This window comes from Trachemys scripta, chromosome 8, assembly GCF_013100865.1.
Source record: "Trachemys scripta elegans isolate TJP31775 chromosome 8, CAS_Tse_1.0, whole genome shotgun sequence".
NCBI classification, from domain to species: Eukaryota; Metazoa; Chordata; order Testudines; family Emydidae; genus Trachemys; species Trachemys scripta.
The window spans coordinates 49,365,978-49,393,299 of record NC_048305.1 but is presented as its reverse complement, the minus strand read 5'-3'; the positions used below and the strand labels follow the sequence as shown (position 1 = coordinate 49,393,299).

The window sequence follows — 27,322 nt, the reverse complement described above, 5'->3', positions numbered from 1 at the left end:
TGAGCAGAACAAAAAAGCTTTTATTGGGAAGGGAGGGAAGAGACAAATACTTCCTACTCATCAGGGAAGAGGAGGAAACCACTTGACAGAAAGAAATGTTTATAAGTGTATTTTATTTAAATATTTTCTCCAACCTGAAACGGAAAACTGGTAAGTGTCTTTGCTTGGAAGAAGGTTGTGTAAACAATGCACTTGTAGAACTGATCTCTGCAGCACAGCAAAAGTCCCATATGGAAGGTCCATGTCAAGGCAGCCTTTGGAGTAGTTTCAAATATCTAACGGCATATCCCCTTTGCCTTGTTTCTCTCGGCTTTCAACCCAGGCCTTGTTAATGGTTCTTTTCATTTCATCATCTCCCTCTGCATACATCTTTTTCAGAAGGTTCATCAGCCCTTCACCAGGGTCTGAGGTGTCATAGGAGGCTTTCCTGTAAGACAGGTGAAACAAGCTTATCACTGTATTATCATTATGCCTAGGAGCCTCAGTCATTTGTAACAATTCTCTGCCAAACTTTAAATGCTTTAACGATTCTTATGCAAAAAATTGGCATTATGTAGAATTTTGCCTTGGGTTTTGCGAAAAGGATGTTATTAAGTTCATGGAGATGGTAACTAAATATAGCACTGGATCCAGGAAGTACCAAAAATCAGGGTACATCTATACTTACTCGCTGGTTCGGTGGCAAGCAATCGATCTTCTGGGATTGATTTATCGCGTCTAGACAAGACGCGATAAATCAATCCCGGAAGTGCTCGCCGTCGACGCCGGTAATCCTGCTCCGCGAGAGGAGTAGGCAGAGTCGACGAGGGAGCCTGCCTGCCGCGTGTGGACCCGCGGTAAGTACCTTTAAGTTCGAACTAAGATACTTTGACTTCAGCTACATTATTCACGTAGCTGAAGTTGCATATCTTAGTTCGAACTGGGGGCTTAGTGTGGACCAGCCCTTTGTCTCTGCTGTTACCATGAAATCAGTGCAAGAGCTTACTTCTTAATCAGCCTCTTACCAAGGTGAGAATCCTAAAGTATCACTCGCCTATACTAGATCACATCTGTTAAACCACTGATGGACTGGCCCCTTAAGACATGTTTCACTGAGTTTTTCACTGCTAAAGAAGCCAAAGGATAAATGGCACCTACTTTGATTTATTATTTGGTACCCAATTTTACCACCTGCATATCATCACAAATATAAACCATAAGCACATACATTGCCCTTACTGGCTAGCATAGGGAAACCTGCCCCATAGCTTCTCCCCTCATCTTGCCTTTGAAACTCCTTGGCTACAGTACTAATCAGCTGAAGGGCTAACTAAAAAGCAAAGTGCTGAACCAAGCTATGGGGAAGCTTGGTTCAGCAGGGGAAGCAGGTTCCCCAGTTACAGGACTCTATGCTGAGAGCCAGTCTCTCTAAAAGTGGACCCTAGAGCAGGAGTTCTCAACATTTTTTCTTTCTGAGGCCCCCTACAACATGCTATAAAAACTCCAGGGCTCAGCGAGGGAGGGGGAGGCTCTGTACGAGGGGGGAAGCTCGGGCATAGGTGTACAGTAACTCCTCACTTAAAGTCATCCCAGTCTTGTTTCACTGTTACATTGTTGATCAATTAGGGAACATGCTCGTTTAAAGTTGTGCAATGCTCTCTTACAACGTTTGGCACCCGCCTGCTTTGTCCACTGCTTTCAGAAAGAGCAGCCTGTTGCAGCTAGTTGGTGGGGGCTTGGAACCAGGGTGGACCAGCAGTCCCCCTATCAGCTCCCTGCTTCCCTAAGTTCCCTGTGCCGCAGCTGCTCAGCAGGCTATCAATTGCCGGCAGCTCAACCGTCCCTCCTCCCACTGCCATGTGCTGCTCCTGCCCTCTGCCTTGGAGCTGCCCCCGGAGCCTCCTGCTTGCTGTGCAGGGGGGAAGAAAGAGGGGGGCTAATGTCAGGATGTCCCTCCCCCGCTTACCCCTTCTCCATATAGAGCAGGGGTAAGGACACAGATACTGGCCGCAGCTACTCTCTCAACTTCCTGTGAGTGGCGTCAGCGTACTTAAAGGGGCAATGCGCATCTCTCTTTCTCTCCCCCACACACAGGGTGTCTCTCTCTCTCTCTGCCATGCTGTCTCCCCTCCCTCTATTCCTGCTGCCTTGTAGAGTGTGAGGCTACATTAACAACAATGTAGTAACCCTGAGGGCTCAGCCGAATGCTAGTTCATCATCTAGCAGTAAGGCATTCCCTGGGAAATATCCCACCCTCTTACTCCTCCACCTCAACCAAGCTTCACAATCATCATTGCTATGTACAGTATTAAATTGTTTGTTTAAAACTTTTACTGTGTGTATATCTGGTGAAAATTTTCCCCTGGAACCTAACTCCCTGCCCCCTCCCCCCCCATTTACATTAATTCTTATGGGGAAATTGGATTCGCTTAACATCGTTTCACTTAAAATTGCATTTTTCAGGAACATAACTACAACGTTAAGCAAGGAATTACTGTAGTTTGACCTCTATTTTGGGTGGGCAGGGGCCAGTGGGGCTGGAGCCACCTCTGCACGGGGAGATCTGGGAGGGATTGCCACCTCCATCCCCTGACTCACCTCAGCAGGCCACCCGCCTGTCTGGGTTGGCGGGGGAGTGGGCGCAACCAAAAATTATAACTCAAAAATGGGGGGCTCAGCTCAAAAAGTTTGAAAACAGCTCAGGCTGTAGGGAGAGGGGTAGCTGGGGCTGTGCGCGGGCAGAGGGGTAGCTAGGGGCTGTTTGCTAGGAGGGGGTAGCTCAGGGTGCAGGGAGGGGGGTAGCTAGGGGCTGTGTGCTGGGAGGGCTCCCCTGCAGCTTCAACCTCCTGCACCAGCAGGAGACAAGGGAATGCCGCAGCTGCCTGCTCCATGGCACCAGCCAGAGAGCAGCAGCTGTCCTGCACTGCCTGGCTTTGGCTTCCTGCCTCCAACCTGACCAGTGGCTGGCGAGTGGAGGTGGAGGGAGGGGAGTGCGTGGAACTGCCCCGGGACTGCTCTGTTCTTGCACTGTAGCAACGGGACAAGGGGGACAGCTCCATGTCCCTCCAACTCTGCCTATGGGCTCAGGGCTTCTGCCCCGTGGGGAGCACTGGGGCTTGGGGTGCTAACCCCGAAGCTCCCTGCTTCAGCCCCTCTAGAGGTGCTGGGGCTCTGGGTTTTAGCCACAGGGCCCCATGGCCCCCCTGAAAGGATTCGTGGACCCCTGTTGGGAACCGCTGCCCTATAGTGTGACAGCAAGATTGTCCCATCTGATCTACAAAGTGGCTGGGTCCTGCAACTTTAAGGGATTTATATATTGTGACTAACACCTTGAATAGGGAGTCAGTGCAGACCTTTGTAGGGCTGGCTTAGTGGTAAAATACTGCATAGCAGGAGACATAGGTTCAATGACCAGTACCCAGTCCCTTGTGCTGCATGCACCAGAAGGAAGCAACAAACTGATAACGAATTATGAGATATGGATGCAGAAAGAAGGTAGTTTTGATCAGAATTCAAACTTTTCAGCTAGCCCAATCTCTACCTGTGAGCCCTCAGAGGATTTGCTGGCAATGCTGACAGGCTCCTGTTTTATTCCTCCTTAAAAGATTGCAGGGCCAAGTTACAAAGGAGGGTCATAAAGAGCCTCAGGCCATCAACAGAGATGTGGAAAACACTCCATTACCACCTGCAGGGAACAAGCCTCTAAGAGCATTTAGTCCCAAGTAGAGCAGCTCCTACTCAGGAATACAGCCTCCAAGACAGGAACATGTGGCTTGATGAACAGTTAACTTTAAGCCTCTCATTGCTGGTCTTCCCCACAGTTCTCTAAACTTCCTGTGCTGCACCATTCACCAATATCTATTAAAACCTTTTAAGGATGTACCAGGTGTATCCCACCTGAAGCATTCAAGCAGTAGAAGGTGGAAGGATTTTAGCAACTCAGTGCAAATTCCTTCCCAGTGCACTAATCTTTAGTGCCAAAGGAATTCCCAGATCAGTTGATTACTAATATCAGGGAAACAGCTATGAAATAATTCTCAGGCTGTAAAACAGCTTAAATACTAGGCCCTTGGACCAACAATTCTCATTTTGTAGATTAGAGATGTTAAAGTCACAGTACATATCTGCTTTCTTTGGTAACAAAATTGCATTAGTCAGGGGTGGAGTGAAGGGAGGGACACTCACTCTTTCTCCTTGCTCTCTTTTTCCACCTGAGTCAGGCAATCCCATTTTTCCTCCCGTTTCTTCCTACATAATACAAGGATCATATCCGTCTTGATCTGTAAAGGGAGGCAAAGAAAAAAAAATCTGACGCTAAAATGTGAATTAAGGATACTTATTGTAGGAGATACTCATTGCATCCACAATAATTAAAGTAGCAGAACAGCTTCTGGTATTATTCTATTGCTGGATGCTCATAACTTTCTCAGAGAGTTGCTGTCTGGGCTAGTTTTTTCTTATATGGGACATATTTTTAAATCAATATCAAGTACTTGGCTCTGGGGCATTAAGGGTTACTTTGTTTTGAACACTCTAATACTAACTGCTCTTAGACATGACTGTGTTCCTTTTAAAGGGAGATGGAAAATACTCTATGAATTCCAAAACACCCCCCATTGCAGGAGCAGACTGGCCCACAATACTTGAGATCCTGAAAACATTGTGGTCTGTCTGGTCAACAGCCTTTTTACCTGGTCAGAGGGACTAGAGACCAATCAATGTTAAAGATCCTATGCATAGTTTCTTTCTGTGGTGGTTCATAAATATTACACCCCAGTGGAAAACTGGGAAAAAGGATTAGTATGAGCTTTTCTAAGGACTGTCTCAGAATCAATGATCAGATACAAACTTTTTGATCCCTGAAACTCAGGCACACCACCCACCTAACCTCTAGCACTACTTAGCACTACCTGGAATTAGAAGACGTTATCTGCTGTGGTCTGTGCTAATAGCACAGCATCCCAGCTTATGACTCCAGCCAGTCCATCTCTGCACTTTTTACTCAAACACAAGGACTCAGCTTATATTTTCAAGAGTATGTGGATTTTGGCTTAAGGACTCCAAAAAAAAAACCAAAAAAACAAACAAACAAAAAAAAAAACTTACAGAGGCATACAATGCACCTCAGTCTAGACTCTCAACAGCCTCTGCTTTTCCACTTCAGACCCACAACCCACTTCTAATCTGAGCTGCAACTCCCTCTGCTATTCCAGTATTTTGTGATGAGGATAAATGTCCTAAGAGTCTAGTAACAATAACATTTAAATCAGGGGTAACTCTATTTGAACCCTATTCTCCAGGGATAAAAAGCTAGTCTGAAGACATCACCAAGCCTCAGTGCAGCACCCCAGTGAATTACAAGCAAGATCCTGTGTAACTTTGACCTAAATTCTATAATCAGACCCCTGCATTTTGCTTCAGATCAGTAAAAACCTCAGTTTTTTTAATTCAATACAATATGAAAAATGAATATCTCTAGAGTATCCCCTCATTATTTAAACTGATGTTAAATTCAATTTATTTTACACTGCCCTATGGAATTGTGGACCACAACCCGCATTTTTAAGTTATATATGTCTAGGACAGTGTTCTCAACCTGCGGGCCGCTTGGGGCCCAATCAGCACAGATCTGCGACCATGTGACATCCTTAGGGCCATAGAGGTAGTATTGGATACGGCCCACAATGGTAAATAGATTGAGAACCTATAGGTTTAGGCTGACCAGGTGTCCTGATTTTAAAGGGACAGTCCCGATATTTGGGGGGTTGTCTTATATAGGTGCCTATTACCTCCCAACCCCTATCCTGATTTTTCACACTTGCTATCTGATCACCCTATATATGTCATTGAGGGAAGCTGTAAATGTTGGCAGTTGAGTATGGGACATATGTGGCTTTTGGCACATAGGAATGAGAGGTAATTTGGGTTTGCAGATAGGCACATTAGCTGGAAGTTAAGATAATCAACGCTGGAATAGTTAATGACATTTTCTATCATTCAACTTCAAAGCCAACATCCCACTGAGATAAATGGGGTAACTCAGCTCTTGTTTCAGGCTGTGTACAGATTCAGGCATCTATTTACTTTCTGGGCTTGTCTACCTAAATATTTTGTTTGTGGCAAGGAAAGCTGGGGCGTGAATCCACTCCACACTAACCTGCAGCACACTAAGTGTCCATTTGGACCCTGCTGCGTCACATTAAGAGTTTCTTCAGGAGATATCAAAGCACACTAACAAACTCTTAGTGCACCTCAGCAGGGTCCATATGGACAGGTAGTGCATAGCAGGCGAGCACGGGGTAAATTCACACTCTGGCTTGCCACGAACTAGACAAGCCCTTTGTCTAGACAAGCCCTCTCTTCATGTTTGGAAAATTTTTCTTTGCAACCATAAGGGCTAGACACGGGGATATTTAGGAGCCGAAAGATGCAGAGACACTTAACAGGATTTTCAAAAGCACCTAAGCAGGTTGGGTGCTTAACTTCTATTGATTTCAGTGAAAGTTAGGGCCCAGACCGTCAAAGGTGTTTAGGCGCTTTTGAAAATCCCACTAAGCATCTGTCTGCATCTTTAGGAACCTCTATACCTACTGTGACAGACCTGGACCAGTGGGGTACAGGAGTCTGGTAGAGGGCAAATATACTGGTCACTGGATGAGTGGTTTTCTGTTCCCTGAGTGACCAGAGCAGAGGCTGCACTAGAGTAATCAGGAACCTGCTAGAACCAGGCAGGCTAATTAGGACACCTGAAGCCAATTAAGAAGAAGCTGCTAGACTCAATTAAGGCAGGCTAATCAGGGCACCTGGGTTTTAAAAGGAGCTCACTTCAGTTGGTGGGGTGAGTGTGAGGAGCTGGGAGCAAGAGGTGCAAGAAGCTGAGAGTGTGCTGCTGGAGGACTGAGGAGCACAAGCATTATCAGACACCAGGAGGAAGGTCCTATGGTGAGAATAAGGAAGGTGTTTGGAGGAGGCCATGGGGAAGTAGCCCAGGGTGTTGTAACTGTCATGCAGCAGTTACAGGAGGCACTATAGACAGCTGCAGTCCACAGGGCCCTGGGCTGGAACCCGGAGTAGAGGGCGGGCCTGGGTTCCCCCCAAACCTCCCAATTGTCCTGGATGGTGGGTTCTTCCAGAGAGGAAGATCTCTGGGCTGTTCCCCAACCCACATGGTGAATCTCTGAGGCAAGAAAATCTGCCAATAAGCGCAGGACCCACCAAGATAGAGGAGGAACTTTGTCACGCTACGAAAATCTGTCCCTTGATGTTTCAAAATAAAAGCATGGATTCTGACACACAATTCTGCAGCAAGGAGTTGATTTTGCAGCCACAGAATATGTGAAAGTCATCATTACAATTTCCCTTTAGAGGCTGAAGAGAACAAGAGAGAAGGTTTGAGGTTAGAGCAATCCTATAAGGCTAAATTGGAGGATTCTACTGAATCGGGCTAAGATGACCTCAGATGGTGAAGGGGTCTATATAAGTACCTACAAAGACAAGATACACAGACCTTCCTTGAGCTGCCTTCCACAGAGATGGGTTTCAGAAGGTTATTGAATGTCATGGAGTAATTCTTTCCATTCAGATTCTTCACTAGCAGATCAAATGACCTAGAATGGAGAAAGAAAAGAGGTGTGTAATGAATGCACTTTACTTCCCTATCATATACGATATGCAAACTGACCCTTAACAAGAGAGGGATACAGTCCCACTCCTTGGGAAACTGGACCCACGAACTTTTGTTGTTTGTCCAGGACTTTCTGATTCCCTACTTGTTGCAATATTGGAAGCTTCCTTGAAAGGATTAGTGTCTAAAGGTTACAAGGAACTACAAGTCAGAAGTCCTGCTCAGATATCTTTTTATGGCTCTACCACAGACTTGCTGTGGGACCTTGGGCAAATCACTTAACTTCTCAGTGTTTCAGTTTTGTCTCTCATAAAACAGGGCTAATGACACATCCCTTACAACAGTGTTTTATGGCTTAATTAGCATTAGTAAAATGCTTTGAGATCCTCTGAATACAGCTACATATGCATGTGCCAGAGTATTGATCCTCTGAATACTGAATTGATCCTCTGGTTGCGCAGAGGAGACTGAGGGATGGTGAAGAAAATTGGCAGCATGTGACCGCCAGAAGAAGAAAGAGGAGCGTCCATGTACCAGCAATAGAGATACAGGTGAGCAACCGTTTTCATGTTCTCTCCACAGGTACTAATGCGGAGAGTGGAGTAGATGATACATCTGAGGGAAGGGAGCAGAAGGAGACTCCACCAATTGGAAGGCATGAGATGCACCGTCCTAGGGATGGGGGTTCCACGACCACCGCTCCCAAGAGAAGGAGGAGGGTGGTGGTGGTCGGGGACTCCCTCCTCAGGGGGACTGAGTCATCTATCTGCAGCCCCGACCGAGAAAACCAAGAGGTCTGCTGCTTGCCAGGAGCTAGGATTCACAATGTGACTGATAGACTGCCGAGACTCATCAAGCCCTCTGATAGCTACCCCTTCCTGCTTCTCCACGTGGGCACCAATGATACTGCCAAGAATGACCTTGAGTGGGTCACTGCAGACTACGTGGCTCTGGGAAGAAGGATAAAGGAGTTTGAGGCGCAAGTGGTGTTCTTGTCCATCCTCTCTGTGCAGGGAAAAGGCCTGGGCAGAGACCGTCGAATTGTGGAAGTCAACGAATGGCTATGCAGGTGGTGTCGGAGAGAAGGCTTTGGATTCTTTGACCATGGGATGGTGTTCCAAGAAGGAGGAGTGCTAGGCAGAGATGGGCTCCACCTAACGAAGAGAGGGAAGAACATCTTAGCAAGCAGGCTGGCTAAACTAGTGAGGAGGGCTTTAAACTAGGTTCACCGGGGGAAGGAGATCAAAGCCCTGAAGTAAGTGGGGAAACGGGATACTGAGAGGAAGCACAAGCAGGAGAGTGCAAGAAGTGAGGATTCCTGTCTCAACTGAGAAAGCGGGACAATCAGCGAGTTATCTTAAGTGCCTATACACAAATGCAAGAAGCCTGGGAAACAAGCAGGAAGAACTGGAAGTCCTGGCACAGTCAAGGAACTATGATGTCATTGGAATAACAGACTTGGGATAACTCACATGACTGGAGTACTGTCATGGATGGATATAATCTGTTCAGGAAGGACAAGCAGGGCAGAAAAGGTGGGGGCGTTGCATTGTATGTAAGAGGAATATGACTGCTCAGAGCTCCGGTATGAAACTGCAGAAAAACCTGAGTCCCTGGATTAAGTTTAGAAGTGTGAGCAACAAGGGTGATGTCGTGGTGGGAGTCTGCTATAGATCACCAGACCAGGGGGATGAGGTGGATGAGGCTTTCTTCCGGCAACTAGCAGAAGTTACTAGATCGCAGGCCCTGGTTCTCATGGGAGACTTTAATCAGCCCGATATCTGCTGGGAGAGCAATACAGCAGTGCACAGACAATCCAGGAAGTTTTTGGAAAGTGTAGGGGACAGCTTCCTGATGCAAGTGCTGGAGGAACCAACTAGGGTCAGAGCTCTTCTAGACCTACTGCTCACAAAACCGGGAAGAATTAGTAGGGGAAGCAAAAGTGGATGGGAACCTGGGAGGCAGTGACCATAAGATAGTTGAGCAGCAGAATACGGACCCTGGACTTCAGAAAAGCAGACTTTGACTCCCTCAGGGAATTGATGGGCAAGATCCCCTGGGAGAATAACATGAGGGGGAAAGGAGTCCAGGAGAGCTGGCTGTATTTTAAAGAATCCTTATTGAGGTTGCAGGAAAAAAACATCCCGATATGTAGAAAGAACAGTAAATATGGCAGGCGACCAGCTTGGCTTAACAGTGAAATCCTTGCTGATCTTAAAAGCAAAAAAGAAGCTTACAAGAAGTGGAAGATTGGACAAATAACCAGGGAGGAGTATAAAAATATTGCTCAGGCATGCAGGAGTGAAATCAGGAAGGCCAAATCACACTTGGAGTTGCAGCTAGCAAAAGATGTTAAGAGTAACAAGAAGGGTTTCTTCAGGTATGTTAGCAACAAGAAGAAAGTCAAGGAAAGTGTGGGCCCCTTACTGAATGAGGGAGGCAACCTAGTGACAGAGGATGTGGAAAAAGCTAATGTACTCAATGTGGGGTGGGTTTTTTTTGCCTCTGTCTTCACGAACAAGGTCAGCTCCCAGACTGCTGCACTGGGCAGCACAGTATGGGGAGAAGGTGACCAGCCCTCTGTGGAGAAAGAAGTGGTTTGGGACTATTTAGAAAAACTGGACGAGCACAAGTCCATGGGGCCAGATGCGCTGCATCCGAGGGTGCTAAAGGAGTTGGCGGATGTGATTGCAGAGCCATTGGCCATTATCTTTGAAAACTCATGGCGATCGGGGGAGGTTCTGGATGACTGGAAAAAGGCTAATGTAGTGCCCATCTTTAAAAAAGGGAAGGAAGAGGATCCGGGGAATTACAGGCCAGTCAGCCTCACCTCAGTCCCTGGAAAAATCATGGAGCAGGTCCTCAAGGAATCTATTCTGAAGCACTTGGAGAAGAGGAAAGTGATCAGGAACAGTCAGCATGGATTCACTAACGGCAAGTCATGCCTGACTAACCTAATTGCCTTCTATGAGGAGATAACTGGGTCTGTGGATGAGGGGAAAGCAGTGGATGTGTTATTCCTTGACTTTAGCAAAGCTTTTGATACGGTCTCCCACAGTATTCTTGCCAGCAAGTTAAAGTAGTATGGGCTGGATGAATGGATTATAAGGTGGATAAAAAGCTGGCTAGATTGTCGGGCTCAACGGGAGTGATCAATAGCTCCATGTCTAGTTGGCAGCCAGTTTCAAGCAGAGTGCCCCAAGGGTCGGTCCTGGGGCCGGTTTTGTTCAATATCTTCATTAATGATCTGGAGGTGTGGACTGCACTCACAGCAAGTTTGCAGATGACACTAAACTGGGAGGAGTGGTAGATATGCTGGAGGGTAGGAATAGGATACAGAGGGGCCTAGACAAATTAGAGGATTGGGCCAAAAGAAATCTGATGAGGTTCAACAAGGACAAGTGCAGAGTCCTGCACTTAGGATGGAAGAATCCCATTCCCTGTTACAGACTAGGGACCGAGTGGCTAGGCAGCAGTTCTGCAGAAAAGGACCTAGGGATTACAGTGGATGAGAAGCTGGATATGAGTCAACGGTGTGCTCTTGTTGCCAAGAAGGCTAATGGCATTTTGGGCTGTATAAGTAGGGGCATTGCCAGCAGATCGAGGGACGTGATCGTTCCCCTCTATTCAACATTGGTGAGGTCTCACCTGGAGTACTGTGTCCAGTTTTGGGCCCCGCACTACAAGAAGGATGTGGAAAAATTGGAAAGAGTCCAGTGGAGGGCAACAAAAAATGATTAGGGGGCTGGAGCACATGACTTATGAGGAGAGGCTGAGGGAACTGGGATTGTTTAGTCTGCAGAAGAGAAGAATGAGGGGGGATTTGATAGCTGCTTTCAACTACCTGAAAGGGGGTTCCAAAGAGGATGGATCTAGACTGTTCAGTGGTACCAGATGACAGAACAAGGAGTAATGGTCTCAAGTTGCAGTGGGGGAGGTTTAGGTTGGATATTAGGAAAAACTTTTTCACTAGGAGGGTGATGAAGCACTGGAATGGGTTACCTAGGGAGGGGTGGAATCTCCTTCCTTAAAAACCTCTAAGGTCAGGCTTGACAAAGCCCTGGCTGGGATGATTTAGTTGGGAATTGGTCCTGCTTTGAGCAGGGGGTTGGACTAGATGACCTCCTGAGGTCCCTTCCAACCCTGATATTCTATGATTGATGGACAAGTTAAGATTTTAACCCAGAAGGGAACTCAATACAACAGGCCTCTGAATCTCAGGTACAGCTCTTCCAATATGCTCTTCCTGGTACAGCATAGCCACAGTCTGGACTCACCTCTCTGTAAAGTGGACCTGCACATTCTCAGCTGGAAGCTGCTGCACTTCATTTAAAGTGATGTAAATCTTCACAAACTTATCCGACTGATCCCAACCTGAAAGGGAGAAAGTCAGATAGGTTTCTTCCAGCCTTCCTCTGCCTGCTCATGAGTAGTGTTCCTCTGAAACAACCATAGCTACCCCAAAAGAGAGCATGCTTTCCACTAAAGGCCATACAATACTGAAACTGCCTTCAGAGGGCAGAGGAAAGCCATTAGCTGCTCAAAGAAGGGTGGAATGGAAGAGGGGAGGCCACGTATGCCCTTTGGGGTGCTGCTCCCCTGGCCCCATAGTGCATGAAAGAGCAATTCTACCACAGCAGGGAGAAGCAAGGCACCTCTGCCTGACTTAGCTCTGATCCTGCCCACCCCTTTCCGCTGAGTGGCAGGTTTGGCTGCATCTCTCCTGGCCTCCTCCTTTGATGCCCACTTTCACCCAGTAGTCTATTCAATTGGGGCAGGGTACTGGACTGTGGGCACTATCTCCACAGATCAGCATGTTGGACACTCCCTGCACCTTTTGCTGGATTGAAACTGAAGAGCACCTGCTCTTTCCCTCATATCTGCCAAGTATTGGGAGGGGTTAGGGGTGTGCAGGACAGTGACCAGTAATCCCCTCCCCATAAATGCTGGAAGATTTGGGACTGCTTAAACCTGCCACCCTCCCCACCCACTGCAATTAAACCTGAAAAGGCTCTCAATGCCCCCCACTGGCAGCTGCTGGGCTACCTAGCCTGCCGGATTTCCTGCTAGTGCCAGGAAAGGGGCTCCTCCTCAGATAAAGCAGGGATGGAGGTTTATTTTTGCTTTGGAGCCAGAGCTCTTGGTATCCCTTAACCCCTCTCACGTTTAAAACACAATGCCCATGTTGGGCAATTATCATCCCTGTAATTTAAACACACACACACAAGGTGAGTACGAGTGCAAACTGAGTTAACCACCAGTTAGCACTAATACTCTGTCCCATTTACATCATTGCTCTTGTGTGACGTTATATGATTAAAATATGACCATGTGAATCATTGTTGCTACCACTGTTATATAATTGCAACAAATTTTGTACAAAGTATGTCATGTAAGGGTCTATGGAAAAAACTGATTTGCTTAATATGATTATCCTATTTGTACACATGCATTTTTATATCTAAAGTTATGAATATTGGCTCTACCTGTATTTCAAATGTGTTTGCTTCTGGGTACTACCCATAAGGTATTTAGCCAGCACATTGTGAAGGGACTATTCAAGTTGAATGGCTCATCAAGGAACTCTTAACTCACAATGGACCATGGAAGACGCCTATCCACACCTAGGGTTGCCAACTTTCTTACTGCAGAAAACAGAAAATTCTTGTCCTGCCCCCTCTTGCTCACTCCATCCCACTCTTCTCCCCCCCGCCCCCCTGCTCATTTTCACCAGGCTAGGGCAGGGGTTGGGTTGTGGGAGGGGATACAGGCTCTGGGCTGGGAGTGTGGGCCAGAAATAAGGGGTTCAGAGTGCGAGAGGGGGCTCTGGGTTGGGGCAGAGGGTTGGGGTGCAGGCTCTGGGAGGGAGTTTGGATGCTGGAAGCAGCTCAGGGCTGGGGCAGGGGGCTCTGGGAGCTCCAATGGGAGCTGCGGAGCCAGCGCTCAGGGCAGTCCCTGTGCCAAGGAATCGGAGGGACATGCCAGCAGTTTCCAGGAGCTGCATGGCACTGGCCGCTGCAGCCAACTGGACTTTTAGTGGCCCTGTCAGCTGTGCTGACCGGAGTTGCCAGGTCCCATTTTGACCAGGTGTTCTGGTTGAAAACCAGATGCCTTGCAACCCTATCCACACCTGATGGACTTTCATGTGAACGTTCTAACTAGAGTATGGGTAATGGCATCTGCTATAACTCAGCAAAGCATGCAAGGGCATGTGACTAAATCATGACCCTAAATTCCATCTTGTTACCTGTATTTTTCCACAAACTGTGCAGAGGGCTTTGTTTGAAACAATGGGTTTTCCTCCACATGGCAGAAACTATCAAAGGCCCTGGAAACATCTCCATTTTGCCTCTTTCCTGCTCTGATCTCTGTACTATGGACTTATACTAATGGGACCCTTCTAACCAAGGGACTGAGGACCTTCCAATGCTTTAGGAGCAACCAGAGACTTAACCAGTTAGCAGTTCATGCCATCACTGCTTCAAGCCTTATCCAAGAACTCTTTGCAACACTAAAGCTCACCACCTCTACTATGACACTGATCTCAGAACTGTACTCATGTCTGTATGTATAATCTTTTAACCAATACTCTTTTCTTTTTTAATAAATTTTAGTTTAGTTAATAAGAATTGGCTGTAAGCATGTATTTGGTAAAGATCTGAAATATTCATTAAGCTGAGAGGTAATGTGTCCAATCCTTTGGGATTGGTAGAACTTTCATATTTGACTTGGCAGTCTGGGTGAAAGCCCAAGGCTGGGTTGCTTTAAGGGAACTGTGTTTTGGGTAACCAGTAAGGTATTATAGAAGGTGTTTTGTGGCTAGCTTGGTGGATCTAAGTATTGGAATGACCACCAGCTTTGGGGATTGTCTGCCCCATTCTGCAGTTTGCCCTAATTAAGTAACCTCAGTGTGGCTCCCCTGAGACTCCGGTCACACACAGCTCCGCAGGAAGTGCGGGGTGGAAGAGCAATCCTACCGTAACTGTTGATTTTCACTGTGTATCCCCCAGCTGGTGGTTTCTCTTCCTCCATAGTGTCTTCTTTTAGCTTGGGTGGTGGCTGGTTCTTGATTTCCATCTCTAGCTTGTACTTTTCTGCCATCAAGACATCATGAGTTCTTTTTCTTGTGGCTTTTGCCAGGAGCTCTTTCACCTCTTCCAAATCTTTCTCTAGCTGGGTTTAAGAACAGAAGATCATATAAGTACATTAAACACATGCCTCTTTATCTGAGGTTTACTGCTGAGCCCATTCACTCATCTCAGACACAGAAACTGGAGATGGATTATATGACCGAACAGGTCTTGTCCATCCCAACCCCACACCCTGGGGCCAATGTAAGACTGCTACCTATAGTGCTTTGCCCAGTCTAATTTTAGTATATGTGCTGCTATTAAATATTGCAAAGCAACAAGAATATTGCCACTTCCCTATTAAACAGTCTGCAAATTTCTCCCAATGTTTAGCTTGCATTTTCTCTCTAAAAACTCCAGATATTTTAAGTTGTTTTTACTCATTGAGGCAGAGACTTTTTCTTCTGTGTTTGTATTAGCATAACGGGCTCCTGGTCCAGGACTTGGACTCCTAGGTGCTATGATATAAATAAGAAGAACATATGAGCTCCCATACTGCATCAGACCAATGGTTCATCAAGCCTAATATCCGGTCTCTGACAGTGGCCAATACCAGAGCGTACAGGATAGGGCAATTTGGAGAGACCCACCCATGTCTTCTTGTTTAGGTCCCCCCCCGCATGGGATTACATCCCAGACCATCTTGTAATAGATAGATACATTCATGGAGGATAGGTCCAATTATTTTTTGAACCCAGTTATACTTTTGGCCATCACAAAATCCATGGCAGCCAGTTCCACAGGTTAATTGTTTGTTACATGAAGTATTTCCTTGTTTGTATTAAACAGGCTGCCTATTAATTTCATTGGGTGACCCCTGGTTTTTGTACTGGATGAAAGAGTAAATAATACTCCTCTATTCACTTTTCCACATCATTCATGATTTTATAGATCTCTATTATATCCCTGCTTAATCGTCTCTTTTTTTAAGCTGAAGAGCCCTAATCCTCTTAGTCTGTCATTGTATAGAAGATGTTCCATATCCTTGATCATTTTTTTGTTGTCCTTCTCTGAACCTTTTGCTGTTCTGGACACAATATTCAAGATATGAGTGCACCATGGGTTTATATAGTGGTTTATATAGTGGCATAATGATATTTTCTATCAGTTAATAGTTCCTGACATCCTGTTAGCATTTTTAACTGCTGCTGGGCATTGAGCTGACGTTTTCAGAGAAATATCCACAATGACTCCAAGATCTTTCTTGAGTAGTAACAACCAATTTAGACCCCATAATTTTGTATGTACAGTTCATCTGCCATTTTGTTGCCTAGTCACTCAGTTTTGTGAGATTCCCTTGTAATTCTTTGCAATCAGCTTTGGACTTTACTATCTTGAATAGTTTTGTATCATTTGCAAACTTTGCCATTTCACTGTTCACTCCATTTTCCATATCATTAACGAATATGTTGAACAGCACAGGTTCCAGAACAGATCTTTAGGGGGCCATGCTGTTAATCTCTCCATTAAGAAATAAAATGGTCACGTTTCAATGCTTTGTTTCCTGTCTTTTAACCAGTTACTGATCAATGAGGGGACCTCTTAGTCCATGACTACCTACTTTAAAATCTTTGATGAAGGACCTTGTCAAAGGCTTTCTGAAAATCCCAGTATATTGATTAATCGCTCTTGTCCACACACGCTTTCTTTACACCCTCAAAGAATGCTAATAGACTGCAGAAGTCATGACTTCTTTTTACAAAAGCCATGTTGACTCTTGCCCAACAAATCGCATTCATCTAAGTGACTGATAATTCTGTTCTAGTGTCTACCAATTTGCCCAGTACTGAAGTTAGGCTGACTGGCCTGTAATTGCCAGGATCACCTCTGGGGCCTTTTTTAAAAATTGGAGTTACATTAGCTACTTTCCAGTCATGTGGTACAGAGGCTTGTGTGAATGGTAGGTTACAGACAAGCACGTGCTTGGGGCACGGCGGCGCTTGATTTTTTAAAAAAAAATTTTTTTTAAAAATTCTTTTATGGATTTGGCGGCGCGGCGCTCGGAGGGGGGGCGGGGGCTTGGCGCGGTGCTCGGGGGGGGCGGGGGCTTTGGGTTGTGTGGTGCGGGGGGGGGGGGGGTTTCGGGGGGGGGGGGGGGGGGGGGGAAATACGGCGTGGCGGTGCTCTTCCTTTTTTTGCCTTGGGCGGCAAAAAAATTAGAGCCGGCCCTGGTTACAGATGACTGTTAGTAGTTCTGCAATTTCATATTTGAGCTCCTTCAGAACTCTCGGGAGAATACCACCTGGTCCTGGTGACTTGTTACTGTTGAATTTATCAATTAGTTCTAAAATCTTTTCCATTGGCACATCAATGTGGGATTCTACTCCACATTTGTCACCCAAAAAGAATAGCTTTGATGTGGGTATCTCCCCCACATCCTCTGCAGTGAAGACCCATGCAAATAATTACTTTAGCACCTTTGTCATTTTGTGCCCCCACTGCCTATTTGGTAGGCTTCCTTCCTTCGACGTACATAAAAAAAATTCTGTTAGTTTTTGTGTCTTTAACAAGTTGCTTTTCAAACTCTTTCTTGGCCTCCCTTATTATATTTAACCTGCCAGAGTTTGTGCTCCTTCCTATTATCCTCAGTAGGTTTTGACTTCCAAATTTTAAAGGATGCCTTTTTGGTGGCAATTCTTTTGGTCCTTTTATAGTTTTCTCTGATTTGGGGGTATACATTTAGGATGCGAGTCTTTTATGGTGTTATTAAAAATAGTCCCCTTGCTGCTTGCAGGCATTTATCTCTTGTGACAGCACCTTTTAATTTCCATCTAACAAGAGTACTCATTTTTGTGTAGTTTCCCTTTTAGAAGTTAAACGTTACTATGGTGGTAGTTTTGGTATTTACCCCCCCACCCCAAGGATGTTAAATGTAATTACATTAGTCACTATTACTAACTGCTTTAACTATAATTACCTCTTGGACCAGATCCTGTGCTTCACTTAGAACTAAATCTAGAATTCTCTCTCTCCCTGTGGGTTCCAGGAGTAGCTGCTCCTCTAGGCAGTCATTTATGGTGCCTAGAAAGGTTATCTCTGCATCACTTCCTGAAATGATATTTACCCAGTCAAATGAGGATAGCTGAAATCACCCATTATTATTGAGCTTTCTGCTTGTGTAGCATCTTCAACCTTCCTTAGCATTTCACAGTCCCTGTCACCATCCTGGTCAGTAGTATAGTTCTACTAACCATGGAATTTCTATCCAGAGAGATTCTTGTGGCACAGTTTGTTTCATTTAAGATTTTTACCTTATTTAACTACTTAATTTATTAAAGGAAAAAAATGAATACACACAGAGAGATGATAGTGATATCCCCATGATAAATTTCAGAAACATATATGGTAACTATTTATCCTGCATTTCTGGCCCTCTCACCTGCACTCTGCCCACTAAATGTTTCTTGGGACACTTATTTAACCATCTGAGCACTTTCAAACAGCAGCCTTAAAAATCAGCCTACTGGAGAAGTCTTTCCTCAGTTCTAACCACTTCTCAGATGTTAAATTCCCCTGCAAAAGTTACACTACTTTAAGATACAAGACAGACAGTAGTCAGTAGTCCAATACCATACAACCTTTCCAAGGTAGAAACTGGAACTTTGTGCCAATAAAAGAGGGAAAACAGACAGCTTTTTCCAGTTGGACACACAGCAACTGTTCTATTACTGGTAGGTTCTGAAGGATCAGATCTTAAAATGCAGACAAGTAGTTTTTTTCAATGACAACTAAGATTGCAACTAATCACCCCAAAGCATATTCCAAAATGTTAGCTTCCACTTAGAGCAAAAGATAATAGAAATCAATATGCCCATCCAATATATGGGACATTTGCCCGAGGACCATCAATTAAGCTGAAATTTTTTTCCAGGGGAATGTGTCTTCCAGTTACTCAAAAGCAGTGACTACCTCTTTTGGTCGAGCTAAGGAGAGACAAGAATAACTCATGTCCTGTTCAAAGTGCTCTATCATCTCCTCCTATCTGTTAATCAAGAACCATTGATGAGCACAGAAACCATATAGGAGGTAAGCTGACTATAAATAACTTGTTAGTCGACCCCAGTACAAACCAAAGATCAATTGTGACAAACTACCAAGAAATCCAAACCAACTAGCCTTCACCCCAAATTAAAAGTTGTATATTTGTCTGCTTTATGACTCAAAGGCACTCACTCTCTGTATGATGTTTCTTTTCCTAGCGTAAGCCCTGAAAGATGTGAAATGAAAGGTATTAAATATAATCAAAGAATGTATGGACTGTGTCCACTAAATTTAGAGAAACCGTGATGGGGTGTGTACCCCTCACAGGCTTTGAAAGAGTTAACGTGGGCCTGAGAAGTCAACTTATATACCAGCCTTCTCCTGGAGAGTGGGCTAGGCTTAACTGAGGATGAAGCCCAGCTGGGGAGGAGCAATTATAAAGGCAGGAAGTTGAGAGCAGAAAGGAGTTGTTTGTATAAAGTGAAGAACTCCAGGAGTAGAGAGGTTATGAGGGGAAAGTCGAGAGAGCATGTGCCCTGGAATAACATAAGAATGGCTGTACTGGGTCAGACCAAAGGTCCATCTAGCCCCGTATACTGTCTACTGACAGCGGCCAATCCTTTCCTATGTGGGGAAGTCGGACAAGAGGCCAGGAGAGTGACTAACTAGCAGGCTCTGGGAATGCAGCAGTCTCCAGTGGTAAGCTGTGATAAAAAGGACAGGATTTGGACTTCCAGGGGAGAGCCCAGGAAGGTACTCACTTGAAGAACTGAGCAGCAGGGATGAGAGGTCAAACCCACAGAAGGCAGAAATTGGTTTTAATTTGTATATTTTTTTTATGGGGATTCTCAGGGAGAAACCCCTGAGAAAGAGAGAAACAGTGGAAAGCCCAGAGAGAAGAGTGTGAAAACCATGGGGCCCAGAGTGGGGTAGATGATCCTTTTGTGAGGGCATTAGACTGTTTTCTGTTGGACTTTGTTTCCCTGGAAGGAGTGGACTAAATCATGACCAGGCTGGAAGGCCAAGTCACAGAAAGAGACTGACCATTACAGCAGCTGTCAGCAGAGGGTGCCAGATGCAGAGAGAGACGCAACACCATGCACTCCAGCAGTGAGAGACAGAAATTATATGGAATTTTGTTTCTCTAAGTGATAGTGACACTATAGAAGGGGTATGAATTGTATGGCACAAGAAGGAAAAAAATACTGAAAGATAAGCACCTGTATATAGCCTTGAAATATTAAAATACATTGCTTAAAGGGGAAATTCCAAACAGTCTGGATAATACAGAAAATTACTGAAATATAAATCTTGAAATGAATGAAAAAAGCCTCCATTACGAAAAGTAAAGTATCAAAGAAATGTTATACACTGATGCCATCTACTGGATATCAACGGCAACAGCAGAGAAACTGAAATCCAAGAGTCTATCTGGCAAATGGACAACAAAAGTAAGAATTGCATGTGCATAAGCCCTGCCCGGCCTCCAATGAACCCTGAAATGGCATATATAGACTGAGGTCACCATGTGGGACCCCCCAGTTTTGCTGAAGTCACAAAAGACGCTGCAAAATTCAGAAGCGCTACTGACGACTGGACTAACCCCATGAAGAGACTCCCCTATCCCAGTTAACAAAACTGAGAAGTGGTGAGACTCACTCCAGAGATAGTTTTGCTTTGTTTTTAACGTAAGTAACTGAAAGTTCTCATGTTGAGTCTACACTTTCTAGTGAGACTTCAAATAACCATATTTTGGATTTCAACTAAGCAATGTTAGATGTATGTTTCTCCTTTGTAAGTCCAAGCATATTGGCCTAAGAGAACTTCAAACAATAACTTTTAGCAATTCCTTTTGATGTTTTAAACTTGTCCAATTCAAACCAAACATTGGAAAGAACAGGAACCATATTCATAAGAGTGCCTTAAGACTAGGGTATCCCCTTTGGAAAATTACTTAAAGCACAAGAAATGCACTAGAGATACTAAAAACTGATGTTGCCTAGTGGGAAGTGTAATAAGAAATCTTAGTGATTGCTTCCTGGCTCTTTGAGTTCTGGTCAAGTGAAAAATTCTCTAAGTGCTTGGCCTCAATGCTGTTCTATATCAACTGCTTGCAAGACAGTATGTGGGGGAGGGATAGCTCAGTGGTTTGAGTATTGGGCTGCTAAGCCCAGGGTTGTAAGTTCAATCCTTGAGGGGACCACTTAGGGATCTGGGGCAAAATCAGTACTTGGTCCTGCTAGTGAAGGCATAGGGCTGGACTTGATGACCTTTTGGGGTCCCTTCCAGTTCTATGAGATAGGTATATCTCCATAAATATTCAGTACATGCCTAGAAAAACAACAAGGAGTCTGGTGGCACCTTAAAGACTAACAGATTTATTTGGGCATAAGCTTTCGTGAGTAAAAACCTCACTTCTTCGGATGCACCGAAGTACATGCCTAGAATATTCTATATCCAAACTCAATAACACTGTAGATTACAAACCTATGTGGTTCTTCAGGAATAAACTTCTTGACTAGTTAAGAATAACTAAGGCTATGTCTACACTGCACTTTCGTCATTAAAACTTTTGTCACAACAAAAAGCGCCGCTGTGGACGCTTCATCGGCGGGAGGGGTGGTTTTATTTTGTTGTCAGGAGCTCTCTCTCCTGGCGACAAAGAATGGCTACGCTGCGTACCTTACAATGGGGTGGCTGTAGCAGCACAGCCACGCCGTTGGAAGGTGAGCAGTGTAGACATAGCTTAAGTATCCTGATCTGAAGAGTAGCATTCAAGATAAAAATAACCCTGAAAAGAACATGGCATTGAAGTTAGTAAGCTAGCATTCCCGAGACTCAATAAAGAAGGGTTTATCCTAATTAAATTCCATTCCAATATTGATTAACATTTATCAAATTAGCAAATCTATTGTCTTAGATTTTAGCTTTGAAACCTGACACCTCAACCAGCTAATTAAAAAACAAAAAAACCTAGGGCTGTCAATTGTGGATAACAAAAGAATTAATCATGATTAATCAGTTTTAATCACACTTAATAGAATACCAATTGAAATGTAAATATTTTGATGTTTTCTACATTTTCAAATATATTGATTTCTATTGCAACACAGAAGACAGTGTACTGTGCTCACTTTATATTTTTATTACAAATATTTGCACTGTAAAAATGAAACAAAATAGTATTTGTCAATTCACCTCATACAAGTACCGTAGTGCAATCTCTTTATCATGAAAGTGCACTTTAAAAATGTAGATTTTTGTTGTTGTTCTATAACTGCACTCAAAACCAAAACAATGTAAAACTTTAGCGCCTACAAGTCCACTCAGTCCTACTTCTTGTTCAGCCAATCGCTAAGAGAAACAAATTTGTTTACATTTACGGGAGATAATGCTGCCAGCTTCTTATTTACAATGTCACCTGAAAGGGAGAACAGGCGTTTGCATGGCACTTTTGTAGCCGGCATTGCAAGGTAAAATTCATGTGTCAGATATGCCCTTTCATGCTTTGGCCACCATTCCAGAGGACATGCTTCCATGCTGATGCTATTTAAAAAAACAAAAAAAAAAAACAAAAAAAAACATGTGTTAATTAAACTTTGATTGAACTCCTTGGGGGGAGAATAGTATGTCTTCTGCTCTGTTTTACCTGCATTTTGCCACGTATTTCATGTTATAGCAATCTTAGATGATGACCCAGCACATGTTGTTCGTTTTAAGAACACTTTCACTGCAGATCTGACAAAATGCAAAGAAGGTACCAATGTGAGCTTTCTAAAGATAGCTACAGCACTCAACCCAAGGTTTAAGAATCTGATGTGCCTTCCAAAATCTGATCAGGACAGCATGTGGAGCATGCTTTCAGACGTCAAAAGAGCAACACTCCGATGCGGAAATTACAGCACTTGAACCATCAAAAAAGAAAATCCGCCTTCTCCTGGTGGCATCTGACTCAGATGATAAAAGTGAACATACGTCGGTCTGCGCTGCTTTGGATCATTATCAAGCAGAACCCATCATCAGCATGGACTCATGTCCTCTGGAATGGTAGTTGAAAATGGAAGGACATACGAAACTTTAGCGCATCTGGTACGTAAAGATCTTGCAATACTGGCTACAACAGTGTCATGCGAATGTCTGTTCTCACTTTCAGGTGACATTTTAAACAAAAAGTGGGCAGCATTATCTCCTGCAAATGTAAACAAATGTGTTTTGTCTGAGCGATTGGCTGAGTGGACTTGTAGACTCTAAAGTTTTACGTTGTTTTGTTTTTGAATGCAGTTATTTTTCGTACATAATTCTACATTTGTAAGTTCAACTTTCATGATAGAGATTGCATTACAGTACTTGTATTAGGTGAACTGAAATACTATTTCTTGTTTAACAGCACAAATATTTGTCATAAAAAAAGTGAGCACTGCACTTTGTATTCTGTGTTGTCACTGAAATTAATATTTGAAAATGTAGAAAACATCAAAATATTTAAATGGTATTCTATTGTTTAATCACACTGTTAATTGCTTGACAGCCCTAAAAAAGGATCCCTAGTCACACTTACGTGGCTCTGGCTCTTCAGCACATCCTAGCTATGACTGCTCCAGTTACTTCTCTTTGCCTTCTAGTCAGATTATGTTCAGCCCTTTTTATTTTGGTGATCCCATAACCTTTTGGCCACTACAGGCCCAGCAGGGTGGATAAAAATCAATGATTAAAAAAAAAAACAACCCTAGTTTTTTTTCCTCAAAAAGCATTTTATATAAAAAAAATCCAATTTAAATTAAAAAAATCCATCTAAAGAAGAATTATTAATTCTATAGTATGAGACGATATATTCATGTAATTTTTAATATTTCCTAAGATCAGGTCCCTAATCCATGGGGTTCCAGGGGCTTCTGTATAGATTATTTAGTTTAAACTTTCTATCTACCCAATGGGACTCAGTGCTAAGTCTAGAAGATACCATCAGAGATGCTTAGTTTTGCAGTTCTCAAACTGTGGATGTGTCTCCAGAGATAACACACTTGGAGCAAAAATGTTTTTAAATAATAATATATAGAGGTGAGAAATAACAGACCTGAAGCCTATTGTCCCTCTGCAAATTTGTGTACACAGAGTCAATCCCTTACCTCTCTCTGAAAGTGCAAAGTTTCAAAACGTTCAATGAATAGAAGATTGTTGGGGGCTGAATAGATCTGGACAAGAAGAAATCTGGAGATAAATGTGAGCAGGGAGGCACAGACAGTAGAAACAAAAGTGAAACTGTTTGAACAACATATTCCAGAAGTCTTAAGGTCTTTCGGAGCGTAGCCTTCATTGATTTGAGATCTACCATTCTCTCACTGGAAGGGAAAACCTATAATGGCAGCAGGTTGTAAAAGAGACCCAGTTTGGGAATATTTTAATGAAGTTCCTCTACTTGTGGGTAGGACAGGCATGCATGCAAAATGCAAACAGTGCAACAAAGAATGCAAGGCCTGGCTGCCCAGATGAAACAACATCATGAGAAGTGTTCCTTCTCAGGAGGAAGCTGCGTTGAAGAGGATGAAAGGAACATCACTTAAATGTATAGTGTGTACCTTCTAAAAATGAAACCTATATCTATCTCTGAGTTGTGAAGAATATGTATTAAGTTTATAACAACCATCACGAATGCACTTTTATGTAGAAATCCATAATTCAATCGAGTCTTAAGTCTTCCTGACTAGTGATTTAAACCTTGATTAAATCAAATCCACCCTATCCAAAAGGATGCTGGGCCTTAAAGAATGTTGGTGCCATGGTCTGGCTCTTTATTTTGGGCACATGCAGAAAGCATCACACCAACCTTCAGCTCAAGGTGTTTTGAGTTCAAACCCAAAACTATGCGCTTTCTTTCTTCATCTTCTTAGCATATTGTTCAGTCTTGCCCGCGCCTGCTCAACTGGGTGGAAAGGGGAAGACCATTCAGTGTCTTCAAGAAGTGTCTGTGTAGCAAAATGATACTGACCATAGCTAAACCCCTGGACATTGTTTTGATATCAATTCCTTACACAACCTCATCGTTAGGAGGACCATGTCTAAATGTCTGACTGCATTTCAGGTAGCCATGGCCTGGCTGGCCTAAAACTTAACAATCTCCAGGTTCATTCTGTTTGAGACAAAGAAAAGCAGGGCTACTGGTTGCTTCAAGAACGTTTCTGTTGTAGACTTATGCAAAACAGCCTTTCCTGCTTGCTCTTCACTCCATACATTTACAAAGAACTATTGCTTGGACTCTGCCTCTAGGGAGGAATCCTGCTTTGTTCTCTGTCTGGCAGATCCTCCTTCCAAAGTAGGGGAGTCCAGTAGTATTCTTACCTCCTAGAGTCACCCCCATCCCATCCAGTTATTCAGTTTTGGACCATCAACAGGTTAGAGTATAACTGGACCAGTATAGTTATGACAGTAAGTTTCCCCGTGTAGACAGACCCCAAGTCAGGAACTGAATGGAAAGGTTTAAGTGCAATGGTTAAGCTCCATATTAGCACAAGACCACACATTCCTACCTGCTACAACTACCCCTATGGGCCTAGAAAAAACATCTTTGGAGTAGGGAATTCCACTTGTTTGATGCCAGGAAGCAGAGGCCAGAAGTGAGACATGTGCAGGACAATACTTTCACAGAAACTGAATTACAGATAAGTAATTACACCTTTTGTTCCTCCATTCTTTTTACGGCACTCAGAGGAGAGGCAGATGGAGTGAGGACCCTTCCCACGGAGGTGATGAGCTGCTAAGTATCTATGGGAAGCTGGACAGGAGGAGGGTTAAAGGGCAACGGGTTAATACAACTTAATGAAGCACTAATACAATGCCTTTTGTCTTCAGAGCAGTTACAACCATTACATTCCCCTGTGTCCTCCACTGGAAAAAGCTGAAAATGTCCCTGTTCTACTAGCACAAAGTTCCAGTTTCTAGCTTTGAAAGGTTCTAAGTTATTGGATTTACCTTAATGAGTGTAGAGCAGGGCTGGGCAAACCATGGCCCGGAGGCCACATGTGGCCTGCCAGATGTTTTAATCTGGCCCTCGAGCTCCCGCCAGGGAGCGGGGTCGGGGGCTTGCCCTGCTCCATTCAGCTCCCAGAAGCAGTGGCATGTCCCTTCTCTGGCTCCTATGCATAGGGGCAGCCAAGGGGCTCTGCATACTGCCCCCGTCGCAAGTGCCACTCATGCAGCTCCCATTGGCTGGGAACTGCAGCTAATAGGCGCTTCAGGGGTGGTATCTGTGGACAGGGCAGCGCAGAGCCACCTGGCTGCCCTACCATATAGGAGCCGGAGGGAGAACATGCTGCTGCTTCTGGGAGCTGCTTGAGGTAAGCGCTGTCCGGAGCCTGCATCCCTGCATCCTGCCCCAGCTCTGATCCCCCTCCTGCCCTCTGAATCCCTCGGTCCCAGCCCGAAGCCCCCTCCTGTACCCCCAACCCCTCAGCCCCACCCCAGAGCCTGCACCCCTAGTCGTAACCTGCTATACAATTTTCATACCCGGATGTGGCTCTCAGGGCAAAAAGTTTGCCAACCCCTGATGTAGAGTCAGCATAGCCAGTCCTATGTTTCCTTCTTCACAGCCCAGTGCAGATGCCATGAAGAAGTGGCTGGAATCACAGTGTACCCCAGCTATCCCCAACTGGTTATGTACCATGTGGACCACAGGCAACTGGAACAAGCTAATGTGTACCCTGGCTGGAGCAGATTCAGGGAGCTGCTTCTCTATTTCCTCTGTGGGAGAGGAGAGCCATCCTTTCCAAAGCACTCCCCTTGGAGGCCGAGCTCCTAGCTGATCTCTGTGGGTCTCCCACGGCCAGGCAGGGAAGAAGGACAGGCACTGGGAGCAATGGCAGCCAGAGGTACTTTCTTGTCTTCCCCCCGTGATGGAGCAGGCAGCCTGAGTAGCTGCAGGGGCAGTAAGGGGAAGGTGGGAGGCACACTGACTCCCGTGGGGACAGAGCCAGGCCTAAACCCATTTAAAACGGCAGCTCAGGGAGCACATGGTAACGCCTAATCACACAGGAAGTAGCTCAGCCAGGCAGGCTACAGGGCCACCACTTCGAGGTTGGAGGGCCAGCAGGGCTGAGTGCCCAGCAGCTCACAGGGCAGGGAGGGGGTCACTCATTTGCCATATTGTGCTCGCAGGAGAGAACTATGGGGTGTGGCCCTTCCAGATCTCGCGTGTGCGCACCCGGCTGGGCGCAAGGAGCTCCCCGCGCACCTGGAGCGGGGGCAGGGCATGCTGGGGCACAGGGGGGCGTGCTTCCAGGAAGGGGTAACAGAGCCCAACCAGCTGGGCCGAAGGCAGGAGCAAGACCTGCCCCTACCAGCCCTCCACTGGGCTGTCGCCCCACAGTCCCTGCAACCCCCTCCCCCCCGCTCTGTGCCCTCTGCCAGCCCCTCTGTGCACTTTGCCCCCCCACCGCAAGACCCACCCCCCCAGGCACTACGCCCTCCCCCAAGACCCACTCCCTGCCGGCCCCCGGACGCCCCTCACCTCCTCCCGCGCAGACGCCATGTTAGGGAAGCTGTGCCGCGGCGCCCCTTCCGCACTGCACCCGATCTGGGGGGGGAGGGACCGCGGAACACTGACACAGCCGCAGCG

At 45.2% G+C, this 27,322-nt stretch overlaps 1 protein-coding gene across 3 annotated transcripts; it reads right to left on the bottom strand.

Moving 5' to 3' along the window:
• CACYBP (calcyclin binding protein) lies at positions 1-27,322 on the bottom strand. Of its 3 annotated transcripts, XM_034779655.1 has the most exons (7): positions 27,215-27,276; positions 17,651-17,781; positions 14,581-14,776; positions 11,881-11,977; positions 7,487-7,586; positions 4,165-4,259; positions 1-427 (listed from the first exon to the last, which is right to left on the bottom strand). In XM_034779655.1, exons 3-7 carry the CDS (start codon positions 14,702-14,704, stop codon positions 268-270), a joined length of 576 nt encoding a protein of 191 aa, XP_034635546.1. In that variant the 5' UTR covers positions 14,705-14,776; positions 17,651-17,781; positions 27,215-27,276; the 3' UTR covers positions 1-267. The 3 variants fall into 3 exon arrangements, with proteins under 3 accessions (XP_034635546.1, XP_034635544.1, XP_034635545.1); XM_034779653.1 differs by lacking the exon at positions 17,651-17,781 and having other exon boundaries at positions 27,215-27,322; XM_034779654.1 differs by lacking the exons at positions 17,651-17,781; positions 27,215-27,276 and adding an exon at positions 25,385-25,414.

Excerpts from the sequence above, each read along its gene's own strand:
- CACYBP (XM_034779653.1), bottom strand. The coding sequence starts at position 27,235 with ATGGCGTCTGCGCGGGAGGAG. Across the intron at positions 14,777-27,214 it reads TGGCGTCTGCGCGGGAGGAG|CTAGAGAAAGATTTGGAAGA; the intron begins GTGAGGGGCGTC and ends TCTTAAACCCAG. Across the intron at positions 11,978-14,580 it reads AGTGAAAATCAACAGTTACG|GTTGGGATCAGTCGGATAAG; the intron begins GTAGGATTGCTC and ends TCTCCCTTTCAG.